Source organism: Malurus melanocephalus, unplaced genomic scaffold, assembly GCF_030028575.1.
Source record: "Malurus melanocephalus ecotype Western Australia unplaced genomic scaffold, MMel_1.1 scaffold_612, whole genome shotgun sequence".
Classification (NCBI taxonomy): domain Eukaryota; kingdom Metazoa; phylum Chordata; class Aves; order Passeriformes; family Maluridae; genus Malurus; species Malurus melanocephalus.
This window is the reverse complement of record NW_026623844.1, coordinates 91336-107867: the sequence shown is the minus strand read 5'-3', so window position 1 is coordinate 107867 and position 16532 is coordinate 91336. Positions and strand designations below refer to the sequence as shown.

At 39.0% G+C, this 16532-nt stretch overlaps 1 protein-coding gene across 1 annotated transcript in view; it reads right to left on the bottom strand.

Moving 5' to 3' along the window:
- Window positions 1-32: 32 nt before the first annotated feature.
- The window catches only part of ARHGAP28 (Rho GTPase activating protein 28), a 76263-nt gene continuing 59763 nt past the window's right edge, over window positions 33-16532 (bottom strand). Inside the window, exons 9-15 of the mRNA XM_057383167.1 lie at window positions 14010-14172; window positions 12767-12849; window positions 9665-9862; window positions 8824-8967; window positions 6479-6633; window positions 5753-5817; window positions 33-3927 (exon numbers count right to left, since the gene is read on the bottom strand). Coding sequence (XP_057239150.1) covers window positions 3836-3927; window positions 5753-5817; window positions 6479-6633; window positions 8824-8967; window positions 9665-9862; window positions 12767-12849; window positions 14010-14172 — 900 coding nt within the window. The 3' untranslated portion in view covers window positions 33-3835. The remainder of the gene's footprint in view (window positions 3928-5752; window positions 5818-6478; window positions 6634-8823; window positions 8968-9664; window positions 9863-12766; window positions 12850-14009; window positions 14173-16532) is intronic.

Below are 16532 nucleotides of genomic sequence, written 5' to 3'. Positions count from 1 at the left end.
CCACTGCTTTTTGTAGTTTCTGCCCCCTGCTTCTAYCCAAAACACGCGTGCTTAGATTTGAAGAGCTGGCTTTGTTGGTATTGTTTTTATTTTTGACAYGGATACAATACAATGGACACACTCTGCTGTACAAATACACTAACGTGTTGGCGTACTTCAACAAAACACACAACATAATGAGGATTGGAAGGGAAACGTACATACAAACACTTTGCTTTCAYCAGTGGCATTGTATWATTTTCCAGAGAAAGACACACATGAATAGAAACCCATTGAAAAATAAAATTTAAACACAGTGTGTTTGTATTCATTATCTGTTAACCCCAACATCTGATCTCACAAGGTTCACATTAAAAGCATTATTTAGGCAACATGGTTTGGATAAAATTTCATCCATATCCCAAAATACGTATTTTACTAGTTGTTTTTTTTTTTTTTGTAATTTCAAATCTTGCCTCATACAAAAAGAAATACATTGTCAGTGTTAATGTGAAACTGATAATAGATTAAGTAGTAAACCTCTAGGCCAAAACATTTTTCCTGGAAAATGCAGAGTGAGGTAGTTAATATGATACACGGACACAGACACATTTGCACACACACACACTTTCTAATGACATTAGCTGAATACACAGGTTAAAGCATTCCAGTCCATTTTTTACAATACTCTCTCTCTATGTGTTGGTATGCAAAATGCTGTATTTGTAGAACCATGGAGTATRTAAATGCTTGAGGCATCTTTGGAGTTTCAATAAATTTCTCCCTGCTTGCTACCACTTTCTTAACAATAGCTTTCCATGTATGTTACTTTTGGTTAGGTGACAGTCCTCTAGCAACTTAGTTTTGACTTCAGCCTCTGTTAGGAGGAACAAAATTCCTCATGCCTCCATCAGCATCTTGAAATATAAGGCCTAAAGTTGAAGCCTCGTATTTCAAAATGTCATTGAGGTTGTTCCATTTGTCTGCTGCATATTAAATCAAGTTAGTGTACCAAAACAATGACAAACAACTTAATGTGGAACGGTATTAACCACCACACGTGGGTCATTAGGGTATTTGTATCAAAAACGGATTTTGACATTCTGTTTCAGAGACAAGAGGTATTTGGTATTTGGCCATGCTGTGGTCCTCTGGGCACTCTATGCAAAAAGTGGTTCATCTGCTAATRTGCATGTCTTAAAAACTTATAGCARTTCTAGCATAAAACAAGTGCTCACAGGGTGGATTTTATTACATCATATTTGACTTTCCTAAGTTGTAAATTGGTAAAAGCCTTCCAAAACCCCCCTGTGCGGAACACAGGGAGATCTGTTTCAGAAATAATATTGATGAGGTCCAGGAGATGCTGAGCTAGTTAACAGCGTGAACACAGAGCTGTTCTGTCCTTTCCCTCACACAGCCATTGARAACACAATGAAGTGAGTGGGCAAGATGGAGGAGGTCAATGTATTTGTCTGAAAGTATTGTAGAAAATTAGTTCATTTGCTATGACATTTCAGATAATTTTCTTAATGTTTAGGCATTCTGTCTAGTCACAGAACCCCTTTTAGTTGGCTACAGATACAACGATGCTTAGCATTTAAATGATTCTCTTTGTATTCAAAGCACTTCCCACATAAAAAAAAAAAACCCTTTGCTGAGTTTGTTCTTCCCAGATGGATTTTATAACTCCTGATCTGCTCAGGGAATTGTCTGGCTGCATCTGGGAGTAGGATTTAACCAATTCTCACGTTGCCTTTGTATGGAAGGTGCTGGTCCTGCTTCAGAGCTGACAGACAAGGGCCGCCTATGTAGAAAGAGCTGTCCATTGCCACAGAGGGAACTAAAGGGCATTGGGAGCAAAGCACATGACAAAACATTTATGCTCAGTCCTATAAACAAGCCACAGATCTACTATCTCTTGTGTACTTWAAATAAATAGTTGTCAAAATAAGGAGTGTATTTTATAATACAACTGTCTTGTTTTTTTTCTGGCTAAAATTATATCTCTTTTAGTATCGAGAAGAAAAAGGAAAAACAAGAAAAACAAGCAGGAAATTTGAAAATGTCACTGTTTTAAAGAAAATGAAAGGATAATGTTGCTGAATTTTTATCATTTTTTTTTTTATCAAGAAGATAAGAAAGAAGACAGGATCTGCCTTCCGTAGATATTATTGTTGCTGGTAGAGTTAYTGATTCAATGTTGATTTCTGTCACTGACCACTAACAATGGAAGTTAACTACTGGAGAATATGATTAACTTGCCACATTTTAGAGGCTCTGTTTTTCATTCAGATCCTCATTGCACARCTTCAGCAGAGCATCACAAGTCACAGGCTTTCTCTGCAGGACAGCCGACTTTACGTTCACCTGCAGGACTTGGTTCAGAATGCTTTTACATGTGATAAACAGAACTGCTGTCCCAACCCTGTGTCCAGATCAGGAACAAAAAGCATTGCTCAGCCTGGGGATGGATTCATTGTGCAKCATCATCATCTTATGATGGGGACATTGCAGTGCAATTGAAGACATTGGATCCCACTCTTTGCATATGACAAAGAGAAAAAAAATACTTGGGTCTTTTCCAGAGATTTGTGATTTCCCTACTCAAACCTCCTGTAGTTCAGCATAGCCCAAATTGAGATGATTAAGTGACGAACATTGCTTTCTCTTGTGACTAGCTCCAAGCCAGACATCCTATCTGACATTTCCACTGCAGCCCACTGTTCTCTTGTCAGCCTGTGTGTYTTCTTAGACTGCATGCCAGCTGCAATTTGCTGCGTGTTTGTAAAACCCCCAGCACAACTGGGCCTTGTTTGGATATGGTTTTAAAGACCTAATGCGTAAATTATTTCCCTTTTCTCATAGGAAGCTCTTTTTCTTCTCCATGCTGTATTATACAAGACCTGAACAAAGATCTCTGTTGTCGATGCAGCTGAAGAGTATAAAAATTGCTTACATATTAAAGCTAAAATAAACAAAATAAAAATAACTAGATTACAAACTATAATGTTTAACAAAAAAGGTGATGACTGTAAGTGGCACCATTAAARCATCTCATAGTCTGGCATAACACAGATTTAGAATTTTGAGAGTATCAAGTAACAGGCAGAGCTAGGGGCCTATGCCCCTAACCACGTAGCCTTTGTCTCCTGAAACTTGTGTGACAGGGGAAAGAAGARCATGGTTTGTGGCATTGTAACTGCACACAGGTAAGGGATCCAGACAAGATTTTGGAAGATTGTACAGCTGTCTGTAGTTCCTCCTCCTGCCTCCCTCCCCCAGTATCAGGTACTCATSAGGAGTGACTGAGAGCCGTAAGTGTTACAATAACACATTGTATGGGTTTACTTTCAGCAGAAAGGTTTGTTTTTTTTCACACAGCTATGTCTTGGCACTGCTGCATGTTGAGTCTTCCACGCCTGACAGACACCTYATCTTGTCCAATGTCTCTGTGGTGCTTCTGTATTAGGCTGTGGTTGGTAGTGTTTCATTCATCCTCTGACGCCTCTGGATTATTTCCACAAATCTGTGTTCTGACACCAGGTCAGGAAACGAACAACTCAAACGTGACAGTTTGTTTTCTGTGCACCGTACCTTGGTCTGCCCTCCTCACCTCCTGGGCCAACTGGCACAAGTGTGATCCATATGAAAGCATAACTAACGTGATATTTTTCTGATGGTTCGGAAGCTGGAATACCGAAAGTACTGTGTGCTGACCATCAGCTGGACAGTTCAGTAGGAAGGAATGATGTCCTGTAGCTACCATTTTGTTTTGTCTCTGCAAGAGCTGCTTGAAACAACAGACATCACTCTTGTCCATCGGCTTTTATCCAGTACGCTGCTGCCTTCTTCTTCAGCTGGCTTTTGGTTTTATCACCCATTCCGCCTGAGGATTTGCACGGTACACGTCTAACATGAACGCATCTGGATCCAAACAGTGCTGACCTGAAAAGGAAATTGTCAGCCGTGAATCATAGGATGTTTTGAGCACATAGGGAGTAGAGCTGCATTAAAATGTCTTTAAACATTTCTCTGACTGGCACACAGCAAGCCCAGTTTGGTGCGTCCATCCAGCTAACATCTTGCCTGGACACAGAGAGGGCATTTGGTAAATTTGCCAGTGATTTTAGTCTGTGAGAGTCATGAATTCACTTTCACTTCCAGGCAGGATGTGCATTACACTGAGTTATGGACAAGATATTTAGTTAAATGGTGAATATGGTTTCTTTAGAAGCATCAACAACACTGTTAGTGTGCTATAGTATGGGGGTTTTATTTCTGTGGATTTACTGAGCTGGAATTACAACTCTCTGACTTCTCTTCTACACTATTTTTAAATGCTGAAAAATAGCACTGTAAACAATGTGTTTCCATCCAGTAGGATCTTGTAAAGAAATGCAGGAACTGTATCAAGGTTTTTGGGAGTGGCCATTTGTTGGTTTAAAAAAAAAATCATCTGAACTCCTGTTTCATTAGCTGGTGATTGGGAAGTTGCGGCTGCCTTTGCCAGAACGAGGCATTTTGTGCCTCTTAGTTGAGTAATAAGGCAATAAATTCTAGAGTTAATTTGATTTGTTGGACTATATTGCATTTACATGGGGTAATGAAGTAATTTAACTGGTGAGGTTACTTTGCTGTGACACAAGATTATGACAAAATTTTTGTACAGTTACTTATAAGGTCACTGGGGTCTTAACGATTTTATTCAAGTGAAAGCAATATAAATGAATTAATGCATAATCAGTGGACTAAGGTACCCTGAAGGATCTAGGACTATAAAAATAAATTTAAATTAAGATGCAAATTAAATGTCCCAWTTTTTTGAAAGACCATGGTGGGAATATTTGYGATTGTTTCACAAGGCYTTTAGGATTTTTTTTCTGTTTTAGCATCAGTTGGTCATCCTGTTTAGACAGGCAAAACAAGTCACTAATCCAATTTAKTTTTGTGTATCATCAGTAATGAAGACTGATTCCTGATTGCTGCTGAAGTTAATCTTGCTGTTTTGTAATAACTTTACAGAAATTCTTTTGAGCTGAATCTAGAAGAAATAAGGAATAATCTAATCAGATAATTCACAACTGACTCCAACAGAGCATCCGGAATTCTGGTATGAACGGAGAAARAAGAGAGCCAGGATTGTGCAATATCAAATTAAAATCTGGTTTTTGACCTTTAGGCCTGAAACTTGTGGGGCAAGTCACTGTTGTTGTTATTGTAAGAAGTGTCACTGCACRAAACAGAAGAAGACAAAAGCCCTATTGCAAGGAATTTGCAATCAAAATAAAGCACATGGATTAGTATGAGTATAGAACACTGCAAATGCAGGGGCTGAATTCTCAATTCCCTGGGTTTTCATTTGCAGGAGGGTAGCACTCGGAGACAGTAAGAAAGAAAGAGGTCTCGGAAAAAGGCTTGACAGCAAGGTGGAATGTGCTTTCAAGAGGAAGACTAAGGATCTCTTAACTATGGAAAAATGCYCAATTACGAGAGTGAGAGAGGTAAGCAAAAGGTCAGATAAATCTGGCAAGACTGTAAGGAGAGCTGCTGAGATCGAGCTGTTGGGGTCAGTCTCTTCTGTGGGGTGCCCCTCCAGACATGCCAAAGTTGGGATAAATAATGACATTGATTTTAACAGCTTTTGGGCCAGGTTCCTTTCCTCCAAATGAACTGGAGGGTAGGAGAGGCCCAGCTSAGTAAAATAGCGCTATCCTGAGGTGTTTTAGGAGGTTAAGAACATTCAGAATTAGTTTTCAAAATTCAGACCTACCTATATTTCCTCCAATTTCATGTAAACTTTGGATCTGGCCCCTCACGTTCTGTGAAGATCCATGACTAGAATAGAAAAAAACCTTTCAGGTTATCTTTCTATTATAACCTTTCTTTTATAATCACTGCCTTATCACCCCCCATCTATGTTATGCTAAAATTTGGTGTTTTGTCCTCTGTGAACTGCCTTATCAAAACCAACAACTTCTACCAAATGGASCACTGCAGAATAATGAATCTGCTACAGAGACAGATTAATGCCTCACAGTTAATTAAAACTTCTCTATTGCTTATTTTATATTATTTATTCRAAGAACTGAATTATGTGGTAACATGGGAAGACTTTGCAGAAAACTTTCAGATACGATTTCCCATTTCCCATAACTGTTCATAATTATTATGTTACAGAAATAAAAACATTTTAGACTTATAGACAGATGTAAAATGATCCCTTTAGGTTCTCTATACAGCAAATCTATAAAATATGTTTAATGTACATTTTTAGTARTGGTGTAAGGGAGAGCAAATTGATTATAGGAAACAATTTTTAAGAAAAATAAAAAGATCAGTGGTTAAAATTTCATTGACCAACATAATCATAAATTAGCAATTTTGGATTAGAAAAAGAGTTCTTGTAACACAATGAATCTTTGAAGAGGGAACAATCTATTCATTTATAGCTCTGACATTGTTTTTCAGCAAAAACAAAATGTTCTGCTTTACCCACCTGTTTTCACAGTGGAATCGAGCCAGGATGTCTTTGGCTTTTGTTTGGCTGTTGAGTTGAATCGCCATAGAGACTTTTGAATGCAGCGGAGCATAAACTCTTATCACCCCCTCGGGTATGTCAGACTGCAAGTATGGAGGAAAAGTGACAGCTCCCTAAAATCAATATTCAATAGAGTGAGTCCAAGGCAAATATTGCTCTAGCTCCATTTGGAAGCSGTTCTGCAACCTCATTTGAGGTTGCTTGCAAAAATCGCTGTCCTGCATTCACTTGGTTATTCAAAAGACATTTACAGTCATACGAATGCAAACTTGTAGAACCAAATCAGATACAACACAAAGACACAAACTCTTTGGTAAGTATCACATAAATACAGGGTAAAGCCCTTGAACTGTAACTTTAACTTATTTCTGTTAACATTGGTCRGTGAACCAACTGCTTATTTAAAACCATAAAAATTATTAAGAGTATCTGTTCTTCCTTCTAAAGATGAAATTCTCCTGAGGCATAAAGATCCAGCTCTCTGTTTATGCTTCCTGTAGCTTCAACTAGATCGAAGAGTGTGTACAGTAAAACATTGAAGTACCATATGGTTTCTGTTAATTTGAAATTTGACCTTGTGTAGGGTTCAAATGATCATCTATGAAGTTTATGCRCTCTTCCATGATTAACGGTGGATAAGTCAATTAGCAAGGTTTGCATTCCAGTTCTAATCCAGTTAATACCATGCTGACCAGAACACAATAGTCTCTCCAGTCTCTGTCTCTGCGTAATTTAGAACATCTGAGACCTGGGGGTTGCGTTAAGTGCTCTCAACATTAAACTCAGTTATCCAAACAGAGTTTGCCACCAATTTACCCTTCTTATTTCAGCTCCTTGCCATGGCTACCCTCATTTTTATTAGATGTAAAGCCAATTACTCCGATCAATGGACTTGCCTTCCCGAAGGTGCAATGACTGCAGTAATTGACTCTCCTCAGAGAAGGAGTCTATCCATGTTCACCCCAGGCTGAATTTAACTTTGTAACACAGTAGCTGGCACTGCCATTTTAAACAAATATCTCTGTCTCCATCTGCAGCACCAATGTGTGTCTTACCCTACCTAAAATATTTCAGTCAGTGCTGGCAAATTCTTGAGAAAGGTGAATTAAAATAGATTCACCATTCATACATAATATTTATTTTTTCTACTTTTTTCTCCATACATTACCTTCTGCATTTTCCCTCTTGGGTGTATCATGTGTCTCATTCTCTATTTCTTATAACCTTGTGTTATCATTCCTTCCAAATCTGTCTTGTCTTTTGCTCTTCAGGACTGTTCTTTAACAACTATGGAGTCTTTTACCATTTCCTTGATTACTTTTCTTTACAATTCACCAGTCATCATTCTTTTAAACATTAATGGAATACTCTAAATACTGTATCTCCAGGTAATTTAAGGAAATTACTGCATGGAAATACATGTAAATTGCTATAGGTACTGTGTATGTTGTGCATAGAGATATGACACGCCTTGTTGCCCAAGCTGTCTGTTGCACCTAATTTGTAATAATTTTAGTTGTCTATCAAAGCAGCATACCTCACCWAAGTGCCCAACCTCTCTTTTTAGGCAGTAGAGAAAGGTTGGTGGCTTTAGGACTGTCAAAGAAAARTTTTTCTATCAGATTTTCATAAGTCCTAATCCAATTTAGTTTTGTGTATCATCAGTAATGAAGACTGATTCCTGATTTCTGCTGAAGTTAGTCTTGCTGGAGCCTTGGAAATCCTCAAAAGTATTTTCCACCTCTCCCCTGTGACTATAAAGGGAATAACAACACAATCTACTTCATAGGGCATTTAACRTTCAGACCCAGTTTAGGTGTCTATGGCAGGCAAACTGAATTTTCTCTCTGCTTAGGAAGTTAGTGCAAAGCTGAAACACTGAAGCTTGCAAGTAGACTATCAAGTGGCCTGTACCAGGCATGGCTAAATACAATTAATCCTAATATGGATCATCCTACTACTCGGCTTCAGATCCATGCACTTGTTGAATATCTACAAATAATTGCTGTCAGGGACAGTSCACATATAACCATTTTCTTATAAAACAGGTTAAAAACCAGCATGTGTTTGTAAACAGCTTGCAGCTTTGGCTGCTGGAAATCATTCTGTCTTCCTCACCTTTTAATCATTCACAAAGCTTTGTCCTATCAGGGTGTTTGACTGGGAAGCACACCTTTAAGATAACTTTCAAACCCAGATTATTTTGCATGACAAAATTTCCTCCCTACACCCAGAATCTTTCATGAGATAAAGGAGGGAGGCTGTTTAAAGCTACCCTTGAAAAATGTATCTTTTTATCACACCTCTGGTCKTTCAGGTCTCTCCCGTTCCATGGTCTTTCTCCTCAAAAGCTTTCTCACTCCTTTGTCRAACATCAGTTGTCTCTTGCTGTTGTTCATTGCTGCCTCATTCATTTTTCTCACTTGGGAAATCAGGAATGATGGGACCTAAAGGGAGGAAATCAGAGCTGAGAATGTACAATAATTTTCCCCCAGTGTGCTGAGTCCAAATTTTAGGCAGTGGAAAATCTGTTTATTCCTAGAAGATGCATGCAATCAGTAGCTTCCTCTAACAACCTACAGTTATTCCTTTGCTGAAACTGTAAATCATCTYTCATGCCGTAAGAAACTTTATGGTGATGTTTGCAGCTGCAGGAACTTTATTATGAGGTAATTTTTGCAATGCCCATCATACCCCTACTCTGCTACGAGGAAACAAGCTGAGACTGTCAATATCTTCATGTCAAACTTCAGAAGCCAASAAGTARTACRTACAGGACACAYCTCTGGCCCATTTTATTGTGGGCTRCACTTTAAACAGACATTTAATCTCAATCTAGTTTAGACATATCAACTAGGCATCTAGATGGAATCATTCTTCTATGCATTATTCAGTGTAAATAGTGATGTGGGACAGGTTTCTCCAGAAGGCAATTGGTGCTAAAATAGCTCACTTAGATAAGTGAGATAACTCTCAATCCAGAAATATCTGTTAGGGCATCTCATTCAAGATACAGAAGACTCCAGTCAGTTTCCAAACAAACTGTTTCTCCTTGGAAGGTGAGTTTACTCTGATTTCTGCAGAATTGCACATAGCAGGTTCCGTCCTGCTGTGGAACCACAAAGGGGACCCAGAACCACTCACTGTCCACAGGATGTCCTGGTACCGAATTAAAAGCCGCACAATGTGYGCGGTGGTGGCGGCTGCTTGCATTTCTTGTTGGTTTGCACGTTTCCCTTTGTAGATGAAGAGRTTGGGTGCAACAATCATAGACACGTTCCACAAATTCATCTTGTTTTTCCCTTCATTAGCAACCACCTTCTTCAGGAACTGAAGAAAGGCCTGGAAAAAAATGGAATACTTCTTTAGTCTCAGGAAAAAATCTACTTCTGAAATGCAGCATTTTCAACTGCACGTCTGGCTGCTATACTTGCACTTAGAAGGTGAAATTTAGCATTTTTTTTCATTGTATTTGGATTACTCTGATATTTGTTGGTACAACAACCAGTGTCAACCACAGAGGAACAGTTAATGTTATCAAAGTACACATTAATAAATAATCTATCGCATGGGGCACAATCCCAAATTTATAAGGCAAATACAGTGTCTACACTAAGGCTCTGAATCCTATAGCAGAGGTATGATGTGCATGTATTGCAAGGGAATAGGTGTTTTCTTCATAGATTACCACGAGTCCATTTTGATGTATCTGACCAATGCTTTTTGCAGCACAGTGTCACTGTGGTGATCAGTCTCTCTTCAAATGTGCACCAGTCCTACATCTAATACAACCTGAAGAATCTCTGCCAGCAAAACCCAAAGTTTTATTCTGGCATAGAAGAATAAAAGAAATAGAAGCAAGAATAACTCAGTGGTTRTTCACTGATGYGACTTCTGCAYATGCTTGGSAGGGTCAAAGGAAATTAATTTCCCYTTTTGGGTAGTTTATTCAGAATTTTGCTTGAATGACTGAATAGCATAGACTGCAGCTATGGTAAGAGCTGCAGTCTCCCCATGAGTCCTTCTGCAATTGYTCTGGTTTCAGCTGGGATACAGTTAATTTTCTTCCTTGTATCTGGTACAGGGCTGTGTTTTGGATTGAGGATAAGAATAATGTTGACAACACAMTGATGTTTTAGTTGTTGCTAAGCAGTGTTTACACTCAGTCAAGTGTAATCTTTAGCTTCGCAAGCTGCCCTGCCTGCAAGGGGGCTGGGGCTGCACAAGGAGTTGGGARGGRACACAGCCTGGAGAGTTGACTCCCACTGATCCAAGRGATATTCCATACCATACAGTGTCATGCTCAGTATCCAAACTGTGGGGAAAACTAGTCTGGACCCACTGCTCAAGAACTGGCTGGGCATCAGTCAGTGAGTGGTGAACAACTGCATATGCATCACTTGTTTTGCGTGTTCTAATTAATTTATTATTGTTTTCCTTTTATGTCCTATTAAATAGTTTTTATCTCAACCCATGAGTGGTTTTTTTTACCAAATAAAAAAATTTCCCCTGTGYGCAGAGAGAAACAAAGGAATGGCTTTGGGGTGCTGTGCTGGCTTTAGCTGGGGTAGAATTAATTTTCTTCATTGTGACTGGTACGGGACTGTGTTTTGGATTTGTGCTGAACACATTGCTAATAACATAGAGACATTTTTGCTGTTGCTGAGGAGRGCTTGCTTAGAGCCAAGGCCACTTCTGCTTTTTGTACTGCCACACTGGTGAGGTGCRTGAGAAGCTGGGAGGRAACACAGCTGGGACAGGTGACCARTGGAATATTCCAGATATAYRACATCATGCTCAGTATAGAAAGCTGGGAGGAAGATGAAGGAAGGGGRGAYTTTTGGAGTGATGGSGTTTGTCTTCCTAAGTAACTGTTACACGTGATGAAGCCCTGCTTCCCTGGAGATGGCTGAACACCTGCCTACCCAYGGCAAGTGGTGAGTTCCTTGGTYTGCCCTGCATGCAGCCRCAGCTTTTGKTTTCCCTAATAAACTKTATTTATCTCAACTTATGAATTTTCCAGCTTTTACCCTTCTGATTCTCTCCCTGATCCCATTGAGGAGGGAATGAGAGAGAATCTRCATGGGATGGGSTGCTGGCTGGGGTTAAACCATGACAGGTATTTAGCTGCCTGCTGGGTTAAACCATGAGAACCRTACCATTTCAACCACTGTCTTGGTAACCAGACACTGTAATTAAAACATTTTTTCAAACCTAAGAATTGTAAAATACAAACTTTGCTAGAGAAATTTCTAAAATTTCATTATAGAGAGAGTGGAGCTGCATAGAGAGTTTTGTTATCACTTCTATTTTTGTGCACAAGCCTAGTAATAAAGACTACTCCTCTAGCACGTGTTTTACATATGAATCTCCACACCAAAATGAACTCTGGCAGCAGAAAAAGCTCCCATTCTTTGCAGAGCCCTGTTAGACCTCCAGGTGCTTTGAAGACAGTTTTTGTTCTTGTCCCTTTTTACTGTACAAATAAATACAGRTAAAGAACTCATAAAGTTGTATCTCAACTGACTAGTGAAAGACTTTTAGAGGGGGATCTGCATGGTCCTTAGGAGCAGGGGACCTGATGGGGGTCCCCAGGAACCTTCTTCACACAGGTTTCCTTTGCACAGAAATAAGCCCAAGGATGCAGCCAGTGTCCCTTAGCTGCAGTCAGATGTGGGAGCTGCCAAGCACCCAAAATGCTTGTAACCACTGTGTCTATATCAGGAAGAAGCACATGGGGATGGGCATGGGTTTGTAAGGCAAGCCAGATGAGGGTGAGCTCCTGATATCTGTGCTACAAATGTATCTTTTAACTTTTGACTACTTCCTGCAGCCTGGTCCTGCAGCACCCTGGAAGCCCTTCCAGTACCAGGAATGCACTAGGCAACCTCCCAGAGGGCAGCTTCCTATTTAAATCCATCCTRGAGGATTTCAGTTATACAGAAAACCCAGAAACTGGACCTCCTTTGTCCAAACTAAGTAAAGAATGTTCCTCTTTGAATGTTTCCTCTTTGAAAAGGGTGTTTCATAATAAATGATGCCTGAGATATAATGGTTGGATACCCCCAGCAAATATTTCTTAATTGCTTGTAAAAGAAATGACAGCCAGGGAACTTGAACTACTTTTCAAGGAAATGATCAAAACACAGAAGAATACTTTTCTGGTACAGCATCTGAAAAAAAGAGTCTCTCATTTAAAAGTCAAAAGCACCACAGATGGCAGGTGATAACAAATGAGGAGCTTACCTTGGCTGTGTCTCTGTTGGCTTCAGGCATCAGCATGATCAACAGATGCAAAGCTTGTAGTTGTAACTTGATCTTGGAGATTTCTAAGGATATGAATATTTAATATTTTTGAAATCCCAACTGCAATTCTTTTGTCCTAAAATCCTTATGTATCAGCAGTTCTACAAATACCAACTAGTKCCTGGTTGAGAATGGCATGCCTACTGCTGATCAATCACACACTTTTCCCCAAATATAAAATCAACCTAAAGAGTGGGTTTTTCCTCATGATCTTGGATCTTTGTCACACGGTGACACAAGGCTCTGTAAAATTCTGTCTACATAGTAACAATTCAGTATTTTTCAGTACTAGTGTTTCTCTTAGATATCTGTATACCTGTTGTAGGGAATAAAGTCACTATTCTGCAGCGACATCTCCCGCCCAGCCTTCTCCAAACTGCTGAGCCATTTAACTGCATGCAGCCTGACAAGGAGCACACTCAGGGATGTGAAGGAGATTGGAAAGGCATCACCTTCTTCTGCCCTTTAAACCACTCATGGAGTCACTGAAAGCATGGCTGTAACCTCATGTAAAAATCCTCAGTTTTCTGCACCAATTTGCTAATAAATTCACCATCCTGAGATTTTTAGTCTGCCCTAGCTCAAGTGACTTTACAGTGAAGTCATAGGTATGGCAAGGTACAAYTGCATTCTTCCTGGAAGAGAAATGAACAAAATGTACTGAGATTGAGAGGGCGTATGTACACTGAAAACAAAACCCAACTGCCTGCACCTTTCTGTGCTCACACATATCTCTGTACCAACGATCTGACCTCCACATAAACCTTAAGAGAAATGAAATAAATCCAGTAGAATATCAGATAAAGGTCAGTGATTTGAGTTTGCCTTGCAGRACTTTTTGAAACCTATAATTAATGTGAATCAGAGTCTATATATGAAAGTCATTGCTCAGTCAKTGTTTACTCACAAATTTCAAATTTTACTTTAAACAGTTGTGTTATTCACACAACAAACCTATGCTATTAGCTAAATGCAGACCTATTTTTTCATTTGAAAACAAAATCYTGCAGAAAATTAAAACATTTAGGCAAAGCACTGGGCTTGTTTTTCTCCCTACTTCAGGGAGAGAAAAAAATAAATTACATTATTTTTCGCTATATACTGCAGAGAGAGAGAGAAAAAAGTAACATCTACTCTTGCATTTATCATATTATCAGTCCACATTAACTCCATTTCCACATACTTTCTACTAGTGTGATGAAKGCAGGCAGATATTCTACTGTGAAGAGTGGGCTTGGGAGTTCTCTTATAAACATTTTCAGCAGTCCCGCTGCATCGTTATTTCGCACTTGGTCCCAGTCAAAAGTGTCTTCATAAAATTTTGCCTCAAGTTCTTGATGAAGATTCTGAAAGGCAAAAGAAACATTTGGCCTTTAATCACTGCTGCTGATCCAGCAGTTTGCGATCACTTCAGAAATCCCATTACAAGYCGAGGGCAGGTTTGCACAGAACTTGACCTAAAGCAGCCCTAAACCAGTGACAGCCTAGGTASAGCCATGAGGATTTCAGAGCAGGTTAACAAATCAAGTTCCTGCAGATATTTGGCAACCCAGGCTAAATTTGGGCTGCTATGGCTACATTTGTGAACCATCTTAAAGCAAGGCAATTYTGTGCAATGTCTTAGAACTAGAAGCTGAAAACTCAGTTAACACAGGTTTGTTTTTGTTTAAGACACTCTCCAGAGGTTTTGACCCTTCAATCACAAAGAAGTGGTGTTTCTTCCTCACTTGTCAGTAGACTTGCTAGATAGTCTGAATACATGGGCCTTGAGCAAATGGCTTTAAAATCAGGTCTTCCCATTTTCAAAGGGAAGTTTTATGTTAGGATTATTAGTTGGATTGTAGTCAAATTGTAGAAAAATACAGGTAYGAAACCATTAGTGTCAGAAAAACATTCATGCAAAAGATCCCCAAAACAACCTCAAACTTCTAAAAATGCAGGAGAGGTTTAAGATAGAATTGATGATGACACCGTTTTGGGTTCCCATTTAATCCCCTTGTTCTTCAATGGCAGCACTTTGTTCCATAACAAAGAGGACTATTTAGTTCTGGAGGGTCAGTGTTCAACACACGTGTGAATTGGAAATACTCAGCAGGAACAGAATTTGGCTTCAAACCCAGATCACTCTTTGAAAAATGCAATCTCCTCAAGAAACTGTTGAGTTAAAAAGACTGAAGGACATTATTGTAATATAAGGATATCCATAAATAATGTACGTTTCACAATTATTCTGGCCAAAYACTGTCTTATCCATAGGAGGTTTGTTGCTGCTTTTTATGAGACCATTTATGACAAAATATATCTGTAGCAAATATTCAGGTTTCAAGTCATGTTTTTGTCAGATGTACTTAAATATTATGCAAAAAGTTCAGTCCATTCAGGCAGAAAAGCTTTCAGAAACGAATTCTGTTTACCATGTCTCACATGAATAGAAGGAAATTACATATCAAATACAGCCMCACATAATGAAGTAGAATGGTTGCAAAAACGGAAGTAGAAAGTCGTTGAGGATTTGGCATATAATGTTACAGGCTCATTTTTACTAGCACATTTTACTGTTTTTAATCTGGGCTATCTCAGCTTCCTCTGTATTCACATCCTTTGCACATAATCGATACAAACACCAAGATTGAATTCTGACCTGTAACTGAGTGGAAATGTGGAACAGAAATCCTCACCTCATTAAAAGCACAAGAGGACAGAATTCTACTCCACATTTTTTCTGCTGAGAACTAGGAAAAAGCCACAAAAAYAGAAAACAAGATTTTGGAAACACRTTTATATATATTTACACTTAGGTATRTATATCTCCACATAGGTAAGCATATATGTATATTTTATACACTCAATTCCCTCCCTCCCCTGTCTCTGTATGCGTCTAATACTTTCAAAATATGTGCTGCCWTTTTTTTTTTAATGTGACTGATCCTTCACTAGACTATCATACAGTTTTGGTTCACTGGAGCTTTTGTTACAGACTAAAACTTGTATTCATTTCTTCTATTCTTTGTTTTATARGAGTAACCTTTAATCATTTCCATATGCCTTTTCTTTCTCCAAACAAGACTGAAATAAAGTTGGAATGCCCTCAAGTACTAATGTCATAATAATGTATGAAGGCTTTTGAAAGATGAAATCTGGATCTGTTTTCAAAAAATCTCTCTTGTTCATTGGCTTGCTGGACAGACTTAAATGAAATCAAAACCCAAATAATTCAATGGTTTCATACAGGCAGTTTAACTTATCACGCAGTATAGGGGAGTAGCATGTAAAGTCCCAGCTCACAGCAGCTCTCTGGACATAGGTTGTGAAAAAGAAATGAACAAGACACAGCACAGTGCAAAGAATATGGAAATTATTGAATTAGAGCACAGCCCTGCTGTGTAATTSCCATGGAGAGGTTGGAAAAATCTGAGATAGTGTGAAATAACATTCAGGCATTTATACAAAAAAATGAGGAAGCCGAGAAGTACAAGGGCAAGTTACGGGCTCCCTTCTGCAAGATGTGGTACTTTTCAAGACTCTGGGTGGTTTTATCAATGCACTGAGACAAAGGAGCTTGGGTGGTGCTGCCTGTCTTTGGTGTGTTTCATGTAATGCTGCTTTTTCTTATTTCTTAGCCATTTTTTATGATCCTAGCCCACCAATGGTTAGCAATCCCAAATATTTGGGCAGTTCCACAATATTGAGACTTCCTCCCTCAGAA